We start from the raw sequence: 21913 nt of genomic DNA, 5'->3' as shown, positions 1-21913 counted from the left end.
GAATAGAAAACCTGTCTGAAGAAATAATGACAGAAAACTTTCCTAATGTGGGGAAGAAAAAGCCACACAAGGCTACCGCTCTTTCTGAAGAAGAAAGGTGATCTGATAACTATAATATCATGACTCTTTATTCTTTATAACAAGCTACTTCAAAATGTGATCAGACCTTTAAAAAATACTAAAGATTCTTTAAAGAATTCCTATAAATTGATTATTTTTTAAGTTAAAAATTAATAGTAAACTGAGAACAGATCATCCCTTATCCACATGTGTCAAACACAAGGCCCGCAGGCCAAATCCAGCCCGCCAGGCCTTGCAATGTGGCCCGCACCACGCTGTCATCACTGCACTCCGCTGTCAGTTTATGACATTGTCAGTTTATGACTGTTCAGTAAACCATTCGGCCCGCGATTTAGGCTGGATTTTAGATTTTGGCCCCTTCTCTGATTGAGTTCGACACCCCTACCTTATACCAAGGATCCCAACTTATTTTAAAAGGTGGCTATAAATATCTTGCTATTTCTATTTTTACTATTAAATACTTACACAACTCTAAGTATTAGTGCTAGCTACTTCTTCATCCTTAGCATTTGCAATTCCCAAGATTAAAAAAACAAACCATTTTCTTATTATGTAATAGAAACTGTAATTTGTTTAATGAGGATACCTGAGACAAACATGACAACACAAAATACCTCAAACATGAAGGTGTCCACTTCTTCTCGAACGGCCTCATGGCTTAGCTTGTTCCCTTCATCATCCACCACATTTAAGAGCAGGTCGAGAAAAGCCTTGCGTTTTCTCTTGGAGGGGGTCTTGCCCTTGTCATCACTTGTACGTTCTTCTTCTCTCTTTATTTCATTGGCCCGTTCATGGATGACCTGTTTGATTTAAATGATCACATGCTTTTGTGTGGAATTTGATATGGCCTAAGAGTCCATTTTTCTGTGAAAACATACCAACTTCTTTAACTGATTTTTTTCTAAGCCTTTGCTGTTCTGTCTCAGTCAACAGAAACTTAGGTTTTTGTGAAAATATAGTACAGCTCTCTGTGAACATTTTTAGGGCATTCTTTGATAAGATTTTTAAAAACAAATTTAATGTCAGGCAAACACATAATTTCCAAGGACTATTTTGTAGCCTTTCCAACATGGGAATAGAGAAGTAGTCTCCTGAATAGGACCCCAGCGAGTTGAAAGAGCCGATGAGAAAAAGCTGGGTGGTGGAGTAAACACAATCATTATATAACAGACTAAGTATAGTTCACTCTAAGTATGTGCTGTATTGGAGAATAGCATCACCCTGTATGTTTTCCACTCCTTCTCCCTGGAATGCTCTTGCCTCAGAAGCCAGCATGGCTAGCTTCCTCTTTAGTTTGAGATTTCCGTTGCCCATTGTCACACTGTCAGGGTCACTGTACCCTAATCCCTGGCACTCACTCTCTTCCTATGCCTGCTTTACCTTTTTTCCATTTCACTTACCACCTGGCATTGTATTTGTTATTTAGTGACTTTCTCCTCCAACTGCAGTGCAGCAGCAAATTTGTCTTTATTCATTTATTTATTTCCAACCTTTAGAGCACTGCTTGGCATTTTAGAAATGTCCATCAGGTATGTGATGAACGAGTAAAAGTTGAAAGCCCCTGAGCTTAATTTGGTTACACATTTCAACTTTCTCCTCCTTTCATGCAATTGTCCAAACTTGCTTCTGTTTTGAATGAACAGATCACAAGTTCTGTAGGGCAAGCACCATGACCTCTCTTTGCTTCTTAGTGGAACCCCTAGTGCCTGGCACTCAGTATGCAACTTTTAATATTATCCATCCAATCTGGAATTCATTCATCATTGATACTGATATGAATGCATGAAATATGAAGACAAGTGTAATTATACCTATAAAATACAAACTGTTCACCTTTCACCTCTTGCCAGGTAATTAATTATGCTATACTCCACTGAGGGCAGCTCATTCCAACATCTCATTCATCAAACATCTAGGGACTCTACCACTTGATCTGTTGGTGGGGACAGAACCTCATTGTCAGGAAGCAATGCCATCATATTGAAAACTAAAATTTATAGCAAAGGGTAAATATAATTACATTGGCACTTTTATCAGGACATTTAACTTATAATTCATGTTTTCCATTAGTTTCCCTTTCCATAAACATTCTTTTAACACAAAGACAGACTATCTCCAGAACAATACTATTTCCTTGTCATTAAAAATTAAATAGTAATATCTAATTAATTTTTATCTTTTCCAGTTCAAGATACTGCCATAAATGTCCTTTGTCTTTGAAAACCATTGCTTAATCCAAACATTTTCCAGAAGATTCTTATAACACAGATTCCCGTGTCTTTTAGTCTCTTAGCATAGCTCCCAGTTTCTTAATAAACTATCATAGCTGAATTACATTTTGTAACTATTTATTTATAGACAACCTCCCCAGTAGACTAACCTCCCCCATGAGGGAGCATTAATAACTGGCTGTGTTAACAAACATAGGAATCATCACTTATAGAAGTTCTAGAAAGTGATAGTGGGAGGTGTTGCACAACATTGTGAATGCCCCTAATGCCACTGACTGGTACACTCAAAATGGCTATTATGATAAACTAGAAGCTTGGTGCATGAAAATTCATGCACTCGGGGGTCCCTCAGCTTGGCCTGCACCCTCTCACAATCCAGGACCCCTTGGGTAGGGTCACTAGGCCTGGCCTGAGATCAGGGCTTATCAGGGCTTTCCTTCCCCCAGCTGCAGGCAGCTGGCCCTACCCTTGCCACTACCACTGCTTGCCATCTATACAGTGTTGTCCTGTCTCCCCTGCCACCGGTGGGCTCCCTCTGCAGGTGACAGTCTAGGCAGGGTTTAATGGCTTGGCTGGCCTGGACCTCTCTCTTTCTCTGCTGAGGGGCGGGGCCAGCCCTACAAGGGGCCATCTGCCTACCTGATCACCCCTAACCACTGGTCTGCCTACCTGATCACTCCTAACCACTCTGCCAGCCTGCCTGATTGCCCCTAACACTTGCTTGGGGGCAGGGCCAGCCTGGCGAAGGGCCGTGTGCCTACCTGATCTCCCCTAACTGCTGGGCTGCCTACCTGATCACCCCTACTGCTTGCTTGAGGGGAGTGCCAGCACTGACTTCTGGTTGGTCAGCCTCCCGTTACTGGTTGTTACAACCTAGGGTTTTTATATATTAGGATTTTATGTTATGTATGACCACAACAACAACAAAAATGAGGACTTACATTGGTGGTAAAATTATGTACAATCTTTAGGTTCCTTTTATGGTCCCTTCCTTCTTTAAACAAAAGGTATAAAATGTCATGCCAGAACCAAATCGTCTTCATTCTTTGATGTGTCAAATCACTCATCCTATAAACAGAGTGCAAATGTATCAGCTGATATATAAAAAATGTGCATTGCTTGAGTACCTATTTGGTGCCTGGTCTCAATGAGGGAATATGTGGCAACCATGATTATTCCTCTTAGCAATTCTAAGAGCTAAACAATGAAGGCATGGGTCATTACACATCCAAGGAAGCTTAAGAATTAAATCTTTTAGAGCAGTGTTTCCCAAAGTGTGGTACGCGTACCCCCAGGGGTACGGGAAGAGTTTGGTGGGGAGTACGAGTTGCACCGGAGTTTGGTGGGGATATGCACTGCACCGTGCTTAGCTGAGCCTAATTCTACCTTCTCATGAGTACGAGGGGTACTCAGTGTTACAAAAATTATAGAAGGGATACACATATGTCAAAAGATTGGGAAACACTGCTTTAGAGGAATGAAGAAGCCATTACAAAACATTCTCACTAGATGGCCATCTGATCTCCCCTTCTATTTCTCCAGAGGAGTTCTGGACCTCCCCAAGCTTCCTGTAGCTCTTATGCCACAGGGTGGGATGAGATCTGCCTGTTTGATGTCCACACATTTGCTTGATCACTCCTCTGGCTGTCCTCTTCTCCAGGAAAGTGCCCTCTGTCACATCCCTGTCCCGAGTCCCTCCTTCAACATTCCCTGTGATGGAACAGGAAGACCTAGACATGACCCCCTCCTTTGAGAGCAGCTTCCAGGCCAAATCTGCAGAGGGGTTAGGAGCGATTGAGTTGGCAGGGGAGCAGTTAGGGGCATGAGACAGCCAGGCAGAGGTGGTTACGGTGATCAGGCATGTAGGCAGGCTGCTAGGGGATATAAGGCAACCACCTAGAGTGGTTAGGGAAAATAAGGCAGGCAGGCAGGTGAGCAGTTTGGAGCCAGGGGTTCCTGTAAGATTGAGCCTAAACCGGCAGTTAGACATCCTCCAAGGGATCTAAGTTTAGAAAAATGCAGTTTGGGCTAATGGACCCCCCCTCCTGTGCATGAATTTCATGCACCATGGGTTTAGTTTATACAATAAATCCTCTACTGTTAAAATACATGCTTTAATGATTAGGCTGATTTTTAATGCAATATTTCATTGTGAAACAATAAAAAGATACAACACAGACAAAAAATTATTAGTGATATTTTATAAAACTTGAATTAATAACAATTATAAAAATAATTAGAAGGGCTCCGTTTACCTATAAACTGCACGGACATACTCAGAATCATCATTAGTCTGAGCATCAATATTCTTGCCCATAGCCGTTTCTGCAAAATATGGGTGAGAAGCAACCGTTCAATTCATGCACATGCCTTGTGTTTATTTTCCAGTGGCAAACACTTGGAAAATAAGATAAATTCTTATATGTTTTAGAATTGTTCCTTTCCCCTTTCACTATTGCACCCTTTTTTCTTCTACTTCTATTCCTGTTCCTTCTTCCCTCTGACCTTCCTGGCAGGTTGGCTCTGCTCAAAGCCCTAGCAGTGGGCACTGCTTCTCAGGAGCCCAGTTTAGCGGAAGGACCACCCCAAAGAAGCCAATATCCTGTCTAACCCCTCATTTACCTTCCCAGTGAAGTGTTATTTTCTACTTGGGCCATTTTCTGTTTACACCGTAGCTCTAGAAACAAATCAATGAGACTTACCACAGATGATATCTAAGGCACAAAGAGTGATGTAAAAAAAGCAGTTAAATTTTTCTCCATCAACATGTTTTTCAAGCTTTTTAACCAATATGTTGGCTTGTTCATTCATGACATCTAAGAACTCTTCCAGAATGGTAAAATGGAAAGAGGGTGTTAACATTTTTCTCCTGGAGCGCCATTTGTTTCCAGTACTAGAAATGCAAGACATGATTACAAAGAAGAGAAAAGTAACGTTCAAAACAAATAAAGTCAAGACAATGAATTCTCCTTAATCCACAGATTCCCAAATGTTTAGGTCAGAATGACAAGGAGAGATTGATATATAGTTACAGAATGGATATATTTTAGATATTGTCTATATTACTAATATTTAAAAGAACACTCATCAAAATTGAAAATTTTAAGAAGTTTTCTAAATTTCTAAGTTCTGAGTTTCCAAAAATTAGAAATGTCCCCGCTTTTCCAACCTCAGCCTCTGAAGATCAAGGAGCTCCCTGAGTCTACTTTGATCCTAACATCTTCAAAGTCTCCAAAGTCCCCATGGAAGTCCTGCTTTCTCCTTCTCAGTTCATGGGGTCCTGCTGCTGGATGGCAGCACAAGGACTGAGGTTACTGTGCTCCCCTTACTTCGCTGAGGATGATTGCCTTTTTCATTGAATTTTCAAGATTTCCCTGCTCAAAACTCCCAGGTGCCGCACTCCTTTTATACATTGGCATTTTCTTACCCTCCTTCGAACACAGGTGACCATCATTATTGAATGCCATGGCTGGAGATTACTCTACATCCTGGGTTCCTGGCTCTCAGAGGCCCATAATTACACAACTTTTTCAGCTTCTTGTTACTCCTGATGGCACATTCTTGAAAACCACCTCCTGTCAGTGCCTGACATAAGTTACGAACAAGACAGCTTTACTGATTTACACTGACTTACCTCGTAAGAAGTCCTAGGCCAAGCCATGGTCGTAGGAAGGTGTACAGATAAGACTTGTCAATTTGCTTTGAGCTAGTTAAAATTACCTTAGAGAGAAAAGGAAAATGAAAGACAGAGATATGAAAGCCACCTTAATTATAAGAATACTGGGCTAGAACAAAATAACTTTCTAAATTAGCATTTCATAACAATTACTTAGTTGTGGTTCATATTCATTACTATGACTCAAATCCAATTAGTTTGGAGCATACAACTGTCACTGGCTCTTGAAGACTAGCTGGAGTTTTCTGAAAGGAAAATGTCCAAGAGAATTCCCTGCCATGAATTAGGAGCCACGTAGAGTTGTTTAGTGAGGGTAGGAGTGAGGGAAGAGAAGGTGGGTGAATCAAAGAATGACCACATTTAGGGAGATGGCAATCACAAGTTCATGATCAGCTATGTGGAATTGGAGGCATTCAAGTTGCCATAGTCTGAAAGCAGGTATGCAGCTCAGGATTAAGGCTTATACTAGGTGCAAATTTGATTGTCTCCAGGGTATAAGTAGCATTGAGAAACCTGGGTATAATTAGGTTGTCTGGAGCCAAAGTAAAGCAGAAGGGAAGAGCATATGCACAAAATTCTTCTCAGGCTTCTTGCTGCAGTTCCCTGCTTTGGACAGATCTCTATCCACATATACTAAGCCCACTCACACTAGGCCAGCAATGGCTGAAACCCCAGATGTGGCCCTCTCGCTGTCTCCTCTGGGCCAGTAGATTCTGCAGTGTGGTACCAGAGACACTAAGAGTTTTACACAATGAGTAAGAAAGATGTATCCAAGCCCAACAAGCATAGGAAATTCTGCTGTTAATTTTGCTCCAAAGAAGAGTGGTCTGTTTATCCCATTTTTACTTCCTGTACAAAATCATTTGTCATCAAACTTTCAGATAATACCCCCAAATATCATGATAAGTAAAAGAAAGGTAAACATGTTTTAGGAATAATTTCAATAATGTGAATTAACAACATCTTCCCCATTAATATCAGATTAGTGTTCTCTTTTTAAAAATTAACTTGAAATAATAAAAGTATAAAGGATACTCTGAGCATTGTAAGGGAAACACTTATATTTTATTAGTCTTATATTTTTGTAATCTTAAAACAGTGCCTGGCAGATGATTTGAGCTCAATTTATAGAATAATCTATTTATGGTTCTGTTCAACTGAAGACTTCCCAAAAAAGAAGGACAAATATATTATTTGATACCAAATGTGTATATACATGTAGAAGCTGCTACTCTTCTCAGAACTCAGACTGTATCTGGAAAGCATTAAATGGCATCTTTGCAGCTTTAGATATTTAATGGAATCTTCATTGATTTGAATTACATTAAATATAAGGACATATATTTGCTGTTTATTCTGATGAGATTCTCACACCATCAAATATACAGTGGAACATTGATCACAGTCATCATAAACTCACCTCTAGAGTTTCGGCCTTATACATGGCTATTACTGGTACTGTGCCAAGCCAGAGTTTTATCAGTGGCACACCTCTGTTTTCTTCACTGTAACAGATCAGCTGCTGGAAAAACTCTAGGAGAAAATATTTAATTTTAAGTAAGTTCCTTACTGTGTCTTTTTGGGTTTTTTACTCTTTTTATTTTGGTCAACTCATTTGATATAACCACACAAGTGTCCTTACTAAATTATTAATGCAGAATTATGAGGCTAATTTAATTATGAGTGATATATGTACAACAACCTGGTTAACTTGAGAAGTGCCAAGCACTGTGGGTGTTTGTGGTGACCTTATGACATGCCTCCCAAGAGCACTGAGGGTGTTCAGTTTCTCCTGACCTGCTTCAGGCTCTGCTTCTATCGGAAAGGAAACCTGTCCCAGCTCTCCAGCCCTGGCAGATAGATGCTTCCCTTTCACCCCCTCTAAAACAGTATGGAAGCTCCTCATCTAGTTGAGATAAGAGCTACTATATGATCCAGCATTTCCTCTCCTGGGTATTTATCTGAAGAACATGAAAACCCTAATTCAAAAAATATATGCACAGCAATGTTAACTGCAGCTTTATTTACAATAAGCAGGATATGGAAGCAACCTTTGGTGTCCATCAGTGGATGCATGGATAAAGAAGATGCGATAATAATGGCCCAGCTGGCATGGCTCAGTGGTTGAGCATTGACCCAGTCAGGACATATGCCCGAGTTGCAGGCTTGAGCCCCAGTGTGGGGCATGCAGAAGGCAGCCAATCAATGATTCTCTCTCATCACTAATGTTTCTCTCTCCCTCCTTTCCACTCCAAAATCAATATTTTTTAAAGATAAAATATTGTCATTTGTGATAAGATGAATGAACCTTAAGGGTATTATGCTAAGTGAAATATGTCAGATAGACAAGGACAAAAACAGTCTGATTTAACTCATATGTAAAATATAAAACAAAAAATAACAAATAACAAATATAATCAAATAAAAACAAATTCAAGGTTTCACTACTCCCCCGCACCTCCATGCACGAATTTCATCCACTGGGCCTCTAGTAGTGAATAGAAGAAAGAATCCTTAAGCTAAAAATAATTACTGAGAAGCACTGAGAAAAGTGTAGGGATTAGATAGGGAAAGTTGGTAATAAATCAAATCAGTTTCCTATGACATGTCTAGATGTAAGAATGAATATGACAGAAGTACTTTACTTTTTCTAGAAAACACTTCATGCTCACACATTCATTCCATAGGCAAGGAACATGTACCACCAAAGGACCACATCCCTACTCTCAAGAAATTTAGAATCATAGGAGATGGTCACTGTGGTACTAATCACAGTATCAGGTCAAATAAAATGGGGCTAAATTAGAAGGTTAAGTCTGAGGAGTTATCGATTTGCATTGAAAGGACCAGAGAAATTCCAAGAAAGAGATGGCTTTTGAGCACAAATAAATGAGTTGGCTTTTCATAGGAAGAAAAAGGCAGTGAGGGTAAACCAAGCAGCAGAAATAGCAGAGCAGAGTCAGGGAGGTATGAGAATTGCCTATAGGCTTAGCCAGAGCACAGGATGGGGATGATAACATTGATAGATGAGCCTGGAGTGTTGCAAGGCTAAAGAAGTTGGATTTTCCTTTATGGTCTCTAGGCAATATCTGACAGTTCCTGAGGAGTACTAGAACCACAGAGCTATATTTTAGGATGATAACACTGAGGTGTGTGGGATCTGTTGATAACTTGGGATTCCTAGTCAAAGGATGCAGGAAGCTTCTGGGGTGGAATTCCATGCAGCCAGTGTTAGGGGCTCGGGTCCTGGTTTATGGCTGGTCTTTGTATCGAGTGGGGGAAAATGGTGACCAGTAATCCCAACAACACTGAAGTAGTGGGAAACTTTGTATTGAAATCCCTGAGGCCCCATCTGGGGAATGCAGCCTGACATTCAGAAAGCTCAAACAATGACAAAACTCTGGATCAGCTCAGGAAACACTGAATTGGTTAGTGCTACCTGGGAGTGGGGGTGGGTGGGGTGGGGTGGAGGAACACAGTGCAAAAGGATTGGGGTACAGGGTCCAGCCCTCAGAGAAAAGACCTGCAAAGGTTAGACAGAGCCCAAGTCAATCAACTGAGTTCACCAGAAGACTAGCTTTCTAATTAGGTTGGGAAATGAGGTACTGTCCTGAGATTGCTGGCAAAATCCAGGGAGGGAGAGATAAGGAGAACACACTGGCTGGGAGGCATGTGGTACCCAGGCTTTTCTCGGCAAAGGGAATGCCCCATGACAGCAACAGGACTAATGCCCACAGCACTGTGAGGCTACTAATACAGATGGCACCTGAGGTTGTTTTAAATGGGAATTTGGGCCCCACAGACAGATTACCATGGAATAAGAAAAACAGCTATTAAACTTTCCAGCTCTTTTTTGTGCCAATACTTGTTCACATACTCAACTACCCCTGCTCCTTCTCCCATCCCTCAGCTCCCCCACCCCTGGGCTTCAGGGCAAGCTGCTCAAAGTGCAGCAGGAGAGAGGCTAAAGCACAGGGATGTGCATTGCACGTGACACTGAAGAAACAGGAATAATTGTTTATAGTGTTTGCACATGTGGGACCCTCAAAACCCAATAATAAATCTTCTAAGCTAGCTAACATTGATTCTGTCATATTTATTTGCTGATCAGAGGAGAGCTAAGGGTTTCCGATGCCTATATCTTTTTTTTTTAATATATTTTATTGATTTTGTACAGAGAGGAAGGGAGAGAGATAGAGAGTTAGAAACATCGATGAGAGAGAGTCATCGATCAGCTGCCTCTTGCACACCCCCCACTGGGGATATGCCCGCAACCAAGGTACATGCCCTTGACCGGAATCGAACCCGGGACCCTTCAGTCCCCAAGCCGAAGCTCTATCCATTGAGCCAAACCGGTTTTGGCCGATGCCTATGTCTTTATGCCTCACCACAGTCAGATGAGAAACACTATTACAGAAGTCAGTGAACAGCTGAGGAAGTTGTGCTCAGCTGAGTCGTTGCACAATAGCACAGCGCTGGTAAATACAGGCCTGGCTGTGTACCCCAGGCACCCAGATACACTCTGTGCCATCTTCCCCATTACATCACACCGATTCCAGGCAAACCATTGGCTAAACTGCAGTGAAAGGAGCTAGATCCCATCAACAGTGTCAAAATGTATGTAGCATGCATGGCCATAACCACTGCCTTGGTCTGGTCTGGCAGAAGAGACAGGGAAATCGACACCCGTGGTTGGAAGGCCTCAGGTGGGCCCCATGGCAGGGAGCATCTGGGGAAGACAGGTGCTGACAAAAGGACTGGAGAAGCAAAAGATGGAGTTCAGCAGCCTAGTTGGGAGTCAGTTGCAATTCTCCAGGTGAGACTTCCTAGGCCAGAATGAAAGGCACAGCCTCTGCATAAGACACAAGGGTACTGAGGGTGGGGAATAGACCTTTAAATGCTGTGCTCTGCCCAATTTTGCTGAGCTCAATGCTGGGCACAAAGGAGGGCCTCAAATAGGTGCATGATTAACAATGAAAAAATGGACTCAAACCAGGTTCCGGACAATGGTCTAGAAAATGCACGCATGAACTTAAATCCTCCAAGTTACTGCACTACAGTGACTTTTACAAGTAAAGGGTAACACACTCTAACTTAAAAGAGTTTTAAGGAACTTGCTAAAGTCAAGCAACTTGGTTACAAGCAGAAAGGTACCAAAGGTTGGTCATATGTCCAGATCCTGTAGTTGTTGATCCATTAAAAAGACACCTTGAGAAGGATACTGTGTTATCATTCTCTTCTCTCCGGAAGTAACTATAAGAAGAATTACTTTAAATAATCCAGTAACTCACCGTGTATTTTGAAATGGATCGTATTCACCAGAGATTTCAATTCTTAGAAAAATTCCCCAAAAGACTATGATGAGATTTCTTAAGTATATTGTATATATATATATATATATACACACACACACACACAGGAGGGGCCTAGATTTCTAAACCATTATTTTTCATATTATAGCCTTTGGGTAGGAGGGAAGATTAGCTCTGCCTTTAGTGTTCGCTGTGATGATTTTACACATGTGGTTTCCATATATCAAAATGTGCTGCATCACTTGCAACATTAGTCGCATTGCTGTTTGGTTGGTTAAAGATTTACTTGGATGTCTTCGGCCAGAAACATTTTCTATATTTTGGTAACACTCTCCCATGAGGCCTCAGTATTCTTGTGAAGTTGAAATGACAGCATTAAACTTGCTATGTGCCTTTTGGGGCAGGCCTTGATGAAAAGCATCATAACTCATTGTTGTTATGTAACCTCTACAGAAGGGCCAAGGAGGAATAAAAGTTGTGGTCAAGTCTTGTGATTTCTGAAGTTAGAGGCTCTGTTCTCAAGTGCATTTCTTGTTCCTTATTTGCAGAGAGAGAGAGAGAGAGAGAGAGAGAGAGAGAGAGAGAGAGAGGAAGACTAAGTTATAAGTTGTGTCTGCCTTTAGGACAGGCGGTGCTTTTTGTTGCTATTTTTGTTTTTCTTACTAAATATATTTGTATTGATTTCAGAGAGGCAGGGAGAGGGAGAGAGAGAGAGAGACAGAAACACCAATAGCTGCATCCTGGATGTCCCTCACTGAGGATGGAGCCTGCAACTCAATTATATGCCCTTGACCAGAATCAAACCCGAGACCCTTCAGTCTGCAGGCCAAAACTCTATCCACTGAGCCAAGCCTGCTAGGGCTACAATAGCAGCAGCCAGGACTTGGGAAAGGGAGAAGAGAAAAGGCAGAGGGACAGGCATTTAGAAACACTGCACTTAGATGTAATGGAAACTGGAGAGAACTGGGGACCCATTATCCAGGGGGTGATAGAGGCGGCCCTCACCCAGCAACCTGCATCTCCAGTCCCATGCTCCAGGCGGGGGTGCGGATGCTGCACAGGAGGTGCTCCCGCGCCTCGGTTCCCTGCAAAGGGCCCAGCAACCCCTGAGGGAGGGATGGGGTGCGCAGTCCCTTACCTTTCCCTCCTCGCTCCAGCATCATCGCGTGTCCCACAAACGGGTAGGCGCCCGCAATGGTGGGGAGGGGCCTCATTTCCAGCCAGTTATGCGCATATCTCATCACCATCTGCAGGAAGCTCAGGATGAGGGTGGCGCCCGCCAGGGAGAAGGCGCTGAGCGAGCCCCAGAGCAGCAGCTTCTGCCCGAGGTACACCAGCCAGACGGTCATCATCGCGCCAGCGGTGGGCTCCGGGCGGGGACTGAGACCCAGAACCTTGGGGCCGGGACCTGATCCAGCCCCGGCAGCCCTGGGCGGAGCCCCGCAATTCCCGGGGGCGGGCTTGGCGGGCCGGAGGGCGGGGGAGGGAGGGAGCAGCGCCAGGCCCAATGGCCTCTCCCTCCTCCTGCAGCCACAAGCCCAGGCGCCCAGCAGCGGGACTTCCCGCTCGGGGACCGCCCTGCCCGGGGGCGTGGGGACTGGGTGCGGCCGCCCGGCTGGAGGAAAGCCCCGCCGGCTGGTTGTCCTGCAGACGGAGGCCTACGTAACGCGCTGGGGCCTCTGTGTTTGGTTCAGGCAGAAAGGAAAGCCCGGAAGACCCATGCTGCAGGCAGAGGGCGCTGAGAAGAAAGGAAGGCACTTGGGTGGCGTGGGGAGGAGAACGGGGTGCCATTTAGGGCAACTTCGGGAGGGAGAGGCGCCTGGGGCCGGGGTGGGTGATCTCCGTTGAGCAGTGAGCGGGCTGTGTTAGAATGGAAGGAAGAACCGGGTTTGCAGCTCGGTTTGGGGGTTAGTTTTTCCCTGGCCGGGCGCCCAGCCTCCTGATGCTTCCTTGCGCAACCAGGAGTGTCCTGGGCCTGGCTGCGCGCGGGAGGCGGTTGCATCCATTGAGAACAGCTCCCTACTTTGCCCTGGGATCCAACCTGAGGGGGGAGGTGAATTCGTCATCAGGTCACGGGAGAGCTGGATAATGTTCTTGTGATCCCAATGGTGTCCAAATTGTCCTCGGGACCAAGAGAACATGGGGCGGGTAGGAGAGGACAAAGGGCAAGGTCTCTGGAGGAGGTAGAGATCAGAGATGCTATCAGAGTGGGGGCTGGATAGATGAACAATCATGATGAAGTAACTCTCTAAGACAAACCACTGAACTGTGGAAGGAAAGAAGGAAGGAAGGAAGGAAGGGAGGGAGAGAGGGAGGGAGGGAGGGAGGGAGGGAGGGAGGGAGGGGAAAGGATGGTGAGCAGGGTGCCCCAATTCTGTGCTGTGTGCACTGAAGGAATTTTCCTCCTGCAGGTAGCGGGCCCCACTCCTGATTGCCTCTCTTCCCTGCAGGCGGTCCCTCCTCCAAAGGCTCTGGGCCAGGCGTGCCCTCTCCTAGGAGCAGGTCCCCAGTGACAGGGGGCGCCCAGGGAGAGGACAGAAGCTGAGAAACGCCCTGGACCCACTTTGCTCAGTCCCCTCCGTGGTACTTGCAGCTCCTGGGCAGGTGGCAGGGCCTCTTTGGGCAGAGAAAAGCATGCTGAAGGCTTTCCTCCAACTGATTTTGTTTTAAGTCATCTCTCTGCACTGACATGGGGAAAGGTTCAGGAAATAGTAAATGCAAAACAAACCTTAAAGCTGCAGAACAGAGTACATAATGTAATGCCATCTTTGGGGAGAAAAAGTTTAGTTCTCTGCAGCCAGACTAATGTCTGGGAGGACAAACACTGGTCAACCTTACGGGATGTCCGCGGAGAAGAACTTACATTCTTTATGTTATTCACTTTGGTATTATTTCATCTATTTAAGACTTTACAACATATTTTTTAATATCATTAAGTAGATCTCATCTCTCTAAAAGTCTACCACAGCTATGAAACTATGGGGTTTGTCTGTACCTGACTCTCTGCTCATCTCTGTGGACTAAACAAGGAATATGTAACCTCTCCCCTCAAGAAGTGGAGAAGGGGGAGGGAGGAGTGCTCAGGCAGCAGCCAACAGGAGCAGGAAGTGCTCCAAAGCAGAGAAGGGCGTGATGGGTTCAAGCAAGTGTGCACAGGGTGCATGGGTTCAAGCTTGGAGCACAGGGTGGCTCAGGGTGACCAGGACAAGACCATGTTCCCAAGTAGCATGGACCAGCTTGAACAGACCTTGACTCCCAGGCTGAGAAATTGTATCTTTATTTTGAAGGCAATTTGTGGGTGAGAAAGAGAGCACCGAGGATTTTTTGAAAAGGGATAATAAACAGAAGCCTTATCTCTTTGTTCCCTGAGTCATCATTCTCATCCTATTTGTTACCAGATAGGAGCCACTGCCCACAATTCCAGACTAGACTGGTCAGATGGCCAGGCATGAGAGAAACCCAAGGCGACACCCTTCTCTCCTGGCAACCAAGTTCACAGTGTTGCGTCTTCAGATGTTCACCCTGAAACGTAATGAATCTGTGTGTAGGGAGCATGGCATTGCCAAGGTGAAGGCCATCTACCTACATTTATCACCGCTACGTCAGCTTCATGGCACTCATCCGGCTGAATAGGAAGTTGACTCCTAACTTATTCTTTCTATATTCAAGGACAACTTTCTTTCCACTTGGAAGATCTTTGCTACTCTCCCCTGCTTGAAATACATGCCTTTGAAAGTTAAAGTCATGGGCCAGAATAAGTTATAAGCCAAAGCAAAGCTTTGTAACTGTTAACACTTTGATTTCCTTAAAATTTCTGTCACTTGGAATGATTCCTGATATGGAAAATATGTTTAATTTAGATTAAAAAAAATAAATGCTGGCTAAATATAAAACTATATTATTCACATGCTTATACATAGCAAGTTAACAGGATAACAGGATACTGTCATGAATTGTTGAATCACTAAGACCAGATTAAGTGCACTTTACTTAAAAAGTACAGTTTTATGGACAAGTATAATCAGTTCTATATGACTACCCCCCATGTCATACAATAGAATATGAAATCATATTGTATGTACTCTTGTGCATCTGTCTTCTTCTTCTTCTTCTTTTTTTAAATATATTTTATTGATTTTTTTACAGAGAGGAAGAGAGAGGGCTAGTTAGAAACATCGATCAGCTGCCTCCTGCACACCCCCTACTGGGGATGTGCCTGCAACCAAGGCACATGCCCTTGACCTTTCAGTCCGCAGACCGCCGTTCTACCCACTGAGCCAAACTGGTTTTGGCTGCATCTGTCTTCTTAAACTCAACATTATTTATGTGAGGTGACTCTATATTGTGGTGTGTAGTATTTTTCATAATTGTCTAGTATTCCATTGTTTGACTATTCTACAACTTATTAGCCATTTTGTGACCAATGGTTGTTTCAGATGTCATATATACAGAGAATTTCAAAATTATGTATATACATTTTTAACAACTGATAGCTCAATTTTGAAAATGAAATGTATTTTAATAAACTCTACCTTTACAATTATTAAAAGTGTGTGTATACATTTCTTGGGACACCCTATATATTCATACATATACATATATATCTTACTAGAATGAAATTCGTGCACGGGAGTGAGTGTCCCTCAGCCCAGCCTACACCCTCTCCAATCTGGGACCTCTCAAGGGATGTCTGCCCATTTAGACTCAATTCCAGATCTGGCCTAAATGGGCAGTCAGACATGCCTCTCACAATCCAGGACTGCTTGCCCCTAACTGCTCACCTGCCTGCCTTCCTGACCATCCCCTAACCACTCCCATGCCAGCCTGATTGATGTCTAACTGCTCCCCTACCAGCCTGTTTGCCCCCAACTTCCCTCCTCTGCCTGCCTGGTCACCCCTAACTACCCTCCTCTGAAGGCTTGACTGACTGCCTCCAACTGCCCTCCCTTGCAGGCCTGGTCCCTTCCAACTGCCCTCCCCTGCTGGCCATTTTGTGGTGGCTATCTTGTGTCCACATGGGGGCAGGAACTTTGACCACATGGGGGTAGCCATCTTGTGTGTTGGAATGATTGTCAATTTACATATTACTCTTTTATTAGATAGATTAATTCTGTTTCTATGGAGATTCCTAACTACTATAATCATCTTATTAAATGGATTTTATTATTTGATGTTTCTGAGGCTACAAAAGTAGTAACTTTTACCCTTTATTATTTAAATATTGTTAGTATGTAGAAATGCAAGTGCATTTTATGTTGACCTTATATTCAATGAGTTTGCTAAAATCACATACTTATTTTTAAGTCTATTTGTAGATTATTTTGGATTTTCTATCTACACAAAGATGTTTTTTGTGAAGAATAATTTTTTTCTTTTTCCCCAATTTATAAGACCCTCTATATTTTAATTTGGCCCTATCAAGCTGGCTAGGACATCCTGTATAGTGATGAATAACTTTGGAGGAAAACAGAAACTTTTTACATTGCTTCTGGTCTCAGTGGGTATATTTGAATATTTTACCTTGAAGTGTGAAGTTTGCTGTAGGGTTTTTTTGTTTGTTTGTTTTTGTTTTGTTTTGTTTTGATCTCACTAAATACCCATAAGCAAATGATACTCATTCCCTTCTCTTCCTAGATTACTAGGAAATTTTATTATGATTTTTTTCAAAGACTTTGTCTCTGTTTATTGAAAATATCATATATTTGTTTTCTTTGAAATCATTTGTTCATTGATTGTTTATCACATGGTAGACCAAAATTGAATGTCTTACATATATCTAATTTGTATGGCATTTATTACCCATTTCATACCTGCCTGATTTGATCTTGCTTAGAAGTGTATCATCTGTGTTCAAAGATGAGATTGGCCTTTTTCTTTTTTTTTTTTTCTTTTTTTTTTTTTTTTAAATAATATCCTTTCAGTTTTGTATAAAGGTTATGCTAGCCTTAAAATATTTGTAAGAATTAACCCTGGAAGTCATCAGGACTTAGAATTCTCTTTGAGAGAAGGATTTTGATTATAGATTTAAGTCTATAATGGATATAAACCTTTCCAGGTTTACTATTTCTTCTTTGTCTGGTGATAACTAATATTCGTCAAGGACTTTGAAAATTTCATCTAAATTATCATACCAAATTTGTCATAGTATACTGGTTAAATTCTAACATCTGTAAGATCTGTAGTGATATGCCCATTTTTATTCTTTGAAAAACTTTTCCCTCCATTTGACTTCAAGGATTCTACATTCTCTTGATTTTTATTCTCCCTCACCAGTCATTTTTATTGTTGGATTCGCTGCTTTAAGTTCACATTCTGTACTTCCAGATGTTAAAGAGGGCCAGAACTCTTTCCTCGCGTCTTTGTACTCACTCTCTAGGTTATCTCATCCATTTTAGTACCTAAATACCATCTCTCTGCTGAATTATACTTCCAGTCTATACCTTTTCTCTAAACCCCAGGTGTAGATACCCAAATACCTCAACATCTCCACTTGGGCATCCAATAGGCATCTCAAACATAACATGTCCGAGCCAAAGACTTGAAGTCAATATTGATTCTTTAGTCACATTTCACATCAAATTCCACAGAAAATCCCACTGACTTAACTTTCAAAACACATCCAAAGTCCTCTGACTTTGAGCTGCATCATTGTCATATGACTGACACATCATCTCGGGTCATATTGCATTACTCTGTCCTAAAAACTGTCCAGTTGCTTCCTATTTCAAATAACCTTCCCTTTCCCAGGCCAAAAAGGATCTTAATCACTCCACTCCCATCATCTGTTTTCACCCTCTGGCTTATTCCATTCTATGCCCCAAAGGCCATTTTGCTGTTCTTCAAACCCCTGGGTATGCTCCTATTTTAGGCCCGTGTGTGTTTTTTCCTATGTCTAGTATTCTCTTTTTCATAGCTACATGGCTTCTTATCTCATCTTCTTTGCATCTTTGTTCAAATATTACCTCTACAATAAAGCCTTTCCTTTCCAAAGTTGAAGCCCTATTTTAGGTTGCTTCATAGCATGTATTGCTATCTGACCTTATATTATATTTTTGGTGCTTTGGTTATTGAAAACAAGTACAACAAAAACAGTATCCAAGTGATTTATTGTATCAAAAAACTGATTGCCTCCTCCACTAGACTCGAAGTTATGTTAGAGCAAATACTTGATCTTGTTCAGTCCAATGCTTAGAACAAAATCTTAATAAAAAGAAGGTGCTTGATAAACATTTGATGAAATAATAAATCCATGGTGATGACCACACAGAAATGTTAACTTCTTAAACAAATTTTAAATTGGAGTTTTTATCAAAGAGGTAATGTGCCAGCAACCAAGGTACATGCCCTTGACTGGAATCGAACCTGGGACCCTTCAGTCTGCAGGCCAATGCTCTATCCACTGAGCCAAACCAGTTAATGCTATTCTTCTGTTTTCCAAGTGACAAGTGGTCGCGGAGGCTCTGGGTGGCCCAGGAAAGGCTACAATTCTGGGGCAGCAACATCAAGATGCCACTTGGAATCTCTTTCTTAGAGTCAGAGCTGTCCTCTGAAAAGACTTGGGTGGATACTGCGAACCTGAAACACCAACCAAAAATAATTCTCATTAACACGTTAAGAACTCCAGCACTCAAAAGCATTGTTTTGTACAGTCCACGCAGATGGTATTTTTCAAAAAGAAAAAAGGTATTTAACGTCACTTGAGTCTACAGGCCGACACTCTATCCACTGAGCCAATCTGTTTAGGATCCAAAAGATAGTTTCAATGGCATTTTAGTTATACTTTTTCATGTTTTTCTAAGCTGTGAGCCTCAACTCCACCACATAGCTAGTTTAGATTTCACTGAAGGACAGGTACAGAGCATCCTAGATTGTGAGAGACTGCATGCAGGCCAGGCTGAGAAAATAAAGCAGAGCCAGAGAGCAGAGAAAGTGAAATTCTTGCACTGGGCCTCTAGCCATAGAAATGTTAGTGGTGGACAGTGTTATGTGATCAATTTGTACAATAGAGTAATAATCATAATTTAAATATTATTATTTTTCTAACCAAAAGGTTTAGTTCCAGTATTATATCTGTTCTCTTCCCTGCCTTCCTCATTGTCCCTAACCGCTTCTGCCTGCCAGCCTGATCACCCCGAACCATTCCCCTGCCAGCCTGATTCATGCCTAACTGCTTCCTTGCCAGCTCATTTGCCCCTAACTGCCCTCCCCTGCAGGCCAGGGTCCCACCCAACTGCCCTTCCCTGGTGGCTCAGTTGCCCCTAACTTCCCTCCTCTGCTGGCCTGTTCACCCCTAAATGCCCTCCCCTGCTGGCCTGATCGCCCACCACTGCCCTCCCTTGCAGACTTGGTCCCTCCCAATTGCCCTCCCCTGCTGGCCATCTTGTGGTGGCCATCTTGTGTCCACATGAGGGGCAGTTATCTTGTGTGTCGGAGTGATGGTCAATTTGCATATTATTATTTTATTATACAGGATTAGATAGGATAGAAGCCTGGCGCATGGGTGGGAGCTGGGAGCAGCCTGGATAAGGAGTCTATGGTGGTTAGCAGCCGGCCATGCCCCCCAGTGACCCAAATGGAGGCCCTGGTATTTGGGATATATTTATCTTCTACAATTGAAACTTTGTACCCTTAAATGGAGCCAAGCCTCCTGCTCACTCTGTGGCTGCAGCCATTTCTTATTATTGAAACTTTGTAGCCATGAGCGGAGGCCTGGGCTGGCCAGGGCAAGCAGAAAGCTTGGCTTCCTCCATTGCTGGGGAAACCCAAGCCTCTTGCTCTATCTGAAGCTGCAGCCATCTTGGTTGGGTTAATTTGCATACTTGCTCCTGATTGGCTCCTGGGTGTAGTAGAGGTATGGTCAATTTGCATATTACTCTTTTATTAGATAGGATGATTGACTATACTCTCTGTGCTGTACCTAACACCCATGAATTTGTACCTAACACCCATGAATTACTCCTTAATCCCTTCACCTTCCTCACCCACCCCTCCAAACCACCTCCCATCTGGCAACCATCACCCTGTTCCCTGCCTCTGTGAATCTGTTTCTCTTTTATTTGTTTACTTTACTCTTTAGATTAAACATATATGTGAAATCATATGGTATTTGTCTTTTTCTCTCTGACTTATTTCACTTAGCATAATACCCTCTAGGGCCATCCATGTTTTTGTAAATGATAAGATTTCTCTTTTTTATGGCCAAATAATCTATATATATAAAAACCCAGTGACCAGAATGACAGAATGACCAGAATGACAGGAACAAATGGTGGTTATGACACTCACTACAGCATCGAACCAGCCTGATCTGGGCCCCAATTGACACCTGCCCCACCCCCTCCCACCAGCCTGGCCCCCAATCAGCATAAAACACCCCAATTGGGGATGGGGCCCGCCGACCAACCACCCATGGCCCCTCCTCATTGCCGACCCAATGGGTCTCCATTGGGGAAGGCTGGACGGACCCCCCACCACATATACACACACACATACACACACACATACACACACACACACACACACACACACACACACTCTCTGAGTGACCAGATTATTATGATCTCTGAAAACATAGTAATCTGGCCACTCAGAATTCATGCATTGGGCCATATAATATTTGAGGCCCGGTGCATGCATTCGTGCACGGAGGAGGTCCGGCCAGCCTGGCCAGAAGTAGGGGATGGGTGGTTGGCAGGCCCGCCTGCTGGTCGAACTCCTGGTTGAGGGGACAATTTGCATATTGGCCTTTTATTATATAGGATAGACACTGAGTCGCCATATTGTTATGCGTTCAGAGAGCATAATAATCTGGCCACTCAGTGTATATTCCACACCATCTTTATCCACTTCTCTATGGGTGGGCACTTATTTTGCTTAAGTTCTCTTCCAATATTTGGCTTTTTATTATTATGACACTTTATTAGCTTTCTTTACCTATAGCACCTAAAGAAATGCCTGTCAGGAAAAGATGCCCTGTTTCTTTAAAAAACACAACAAGGCAGAGATTCATTCAGTGTCTCTAAAGAATATATTTTTGCTCTCGGATTACTCTGAATGGTCATGCTTAAATCAAAAGATTACACTGTAACCAGACTCAAAAATATTCTCCAAATTAAACACATTTCTGGAACTATTTTAACCTTTATAAAGAAAGAACATTCACAGCAGCTGATATCTCCAAAAAGTGGAGATTCCAACAGAACAGAGTCCCTCCTGCACAAATCTAGCTTCTCTTGCTTCTCCTCTCCTTTTGTGCATCTTGAAAATGCATACCCATTTGTTTTTGTTTCCAACTAAATAATTTCTTCTTCCAGAATATCTTCCCTTTTCCTGAGGTCATGGGGTGGGGTGGGAGGAGTGGGAAGGAGGAAGTTCAGACCAAGAAAATAATTTCCAACTGGGAGAACCAGTTTCTCTCCTTACATTACACCTTGTCATTGCCCAGAGGCACACTCCTGCTCACTTCAAAATGCAGTGAGACCTAGGGGTCTCCAGGACAGGGGTGCTGGCCAGGAATGGGGTTAGGGGTGGGATTACTAGAAAATGGACGCCTTGAAACGGCTTTCAGACCATTTCTCCAACTTCTCCTCCTCTGCTCTTCCCAGCGTCTTCAA

General features: G+C 43.0%; 1 protein-coding gene across 2 annotated transcripts in view; it reads right to left on the bottom strand.

The window, feature by feature from the left end:
• The window catches only part of LOC311619414 (cytochrome P450 4V2-like), a 171126-nt gene that overhangs the window by 109134 nt on the left and 40079 nt on the right, over window positions 1-21913 (bottom strand). Inside the window, exons 1-7 of one of the 2 annotated variants that reach the window (XM_084877721.1) lie at window positions 12439-12826; window positions 7409-7521; window positions 5947-6032; window positions 5015-5205; window positions 4568-4637; window positions 3254-3380; window positions 696-881 (exon numbers count right to left, since the gene is read on the bottom strand). The exons of the other annotated variant lie outside the window; for it this stretch is intronic. Of the exons in view, the coding sequence (XP_084733847.1) occupies window positions 696-881; window positions 3254-3380; window positions 4568-4637; window positions 5015-5205; window positions 5947-6032; window positions 7409-7521; window positions 12439-12652 (987 nt within the window). The 5' untranslated portion in view covers window positions 12653-12826. Of the gene's footprint in view, window positions 1-695; window positions 882-3253; window positions 3381-4567; window positions 4638-5014; window positions 5206-5946; window positions 6033-7408; window positions 7522-12438; window positions 12827-21913 lie in introns of those variants that run through there. 2 annotated transcript variants of the gene reach the window in all.

Source organism: Pipistrellus hanaki (genome assembly GCF_964339955.1).
Source record: "Pipistrellus hanaki genome assembly, chromosome: 3".
In the NCBI taxonomy this organism is placed as follows: domain Eukaryota; kingdom Metazoa; phylum Chordata; class Mammalia; order Chiroptera; family Vespertilionidae; genus Pipistrellus; species Pipistrellus hanaki.
Note: the sequence above shows the minus strand (reverse complement) of the source record. Positions and strands in the feature narration are given on the sequence as shown.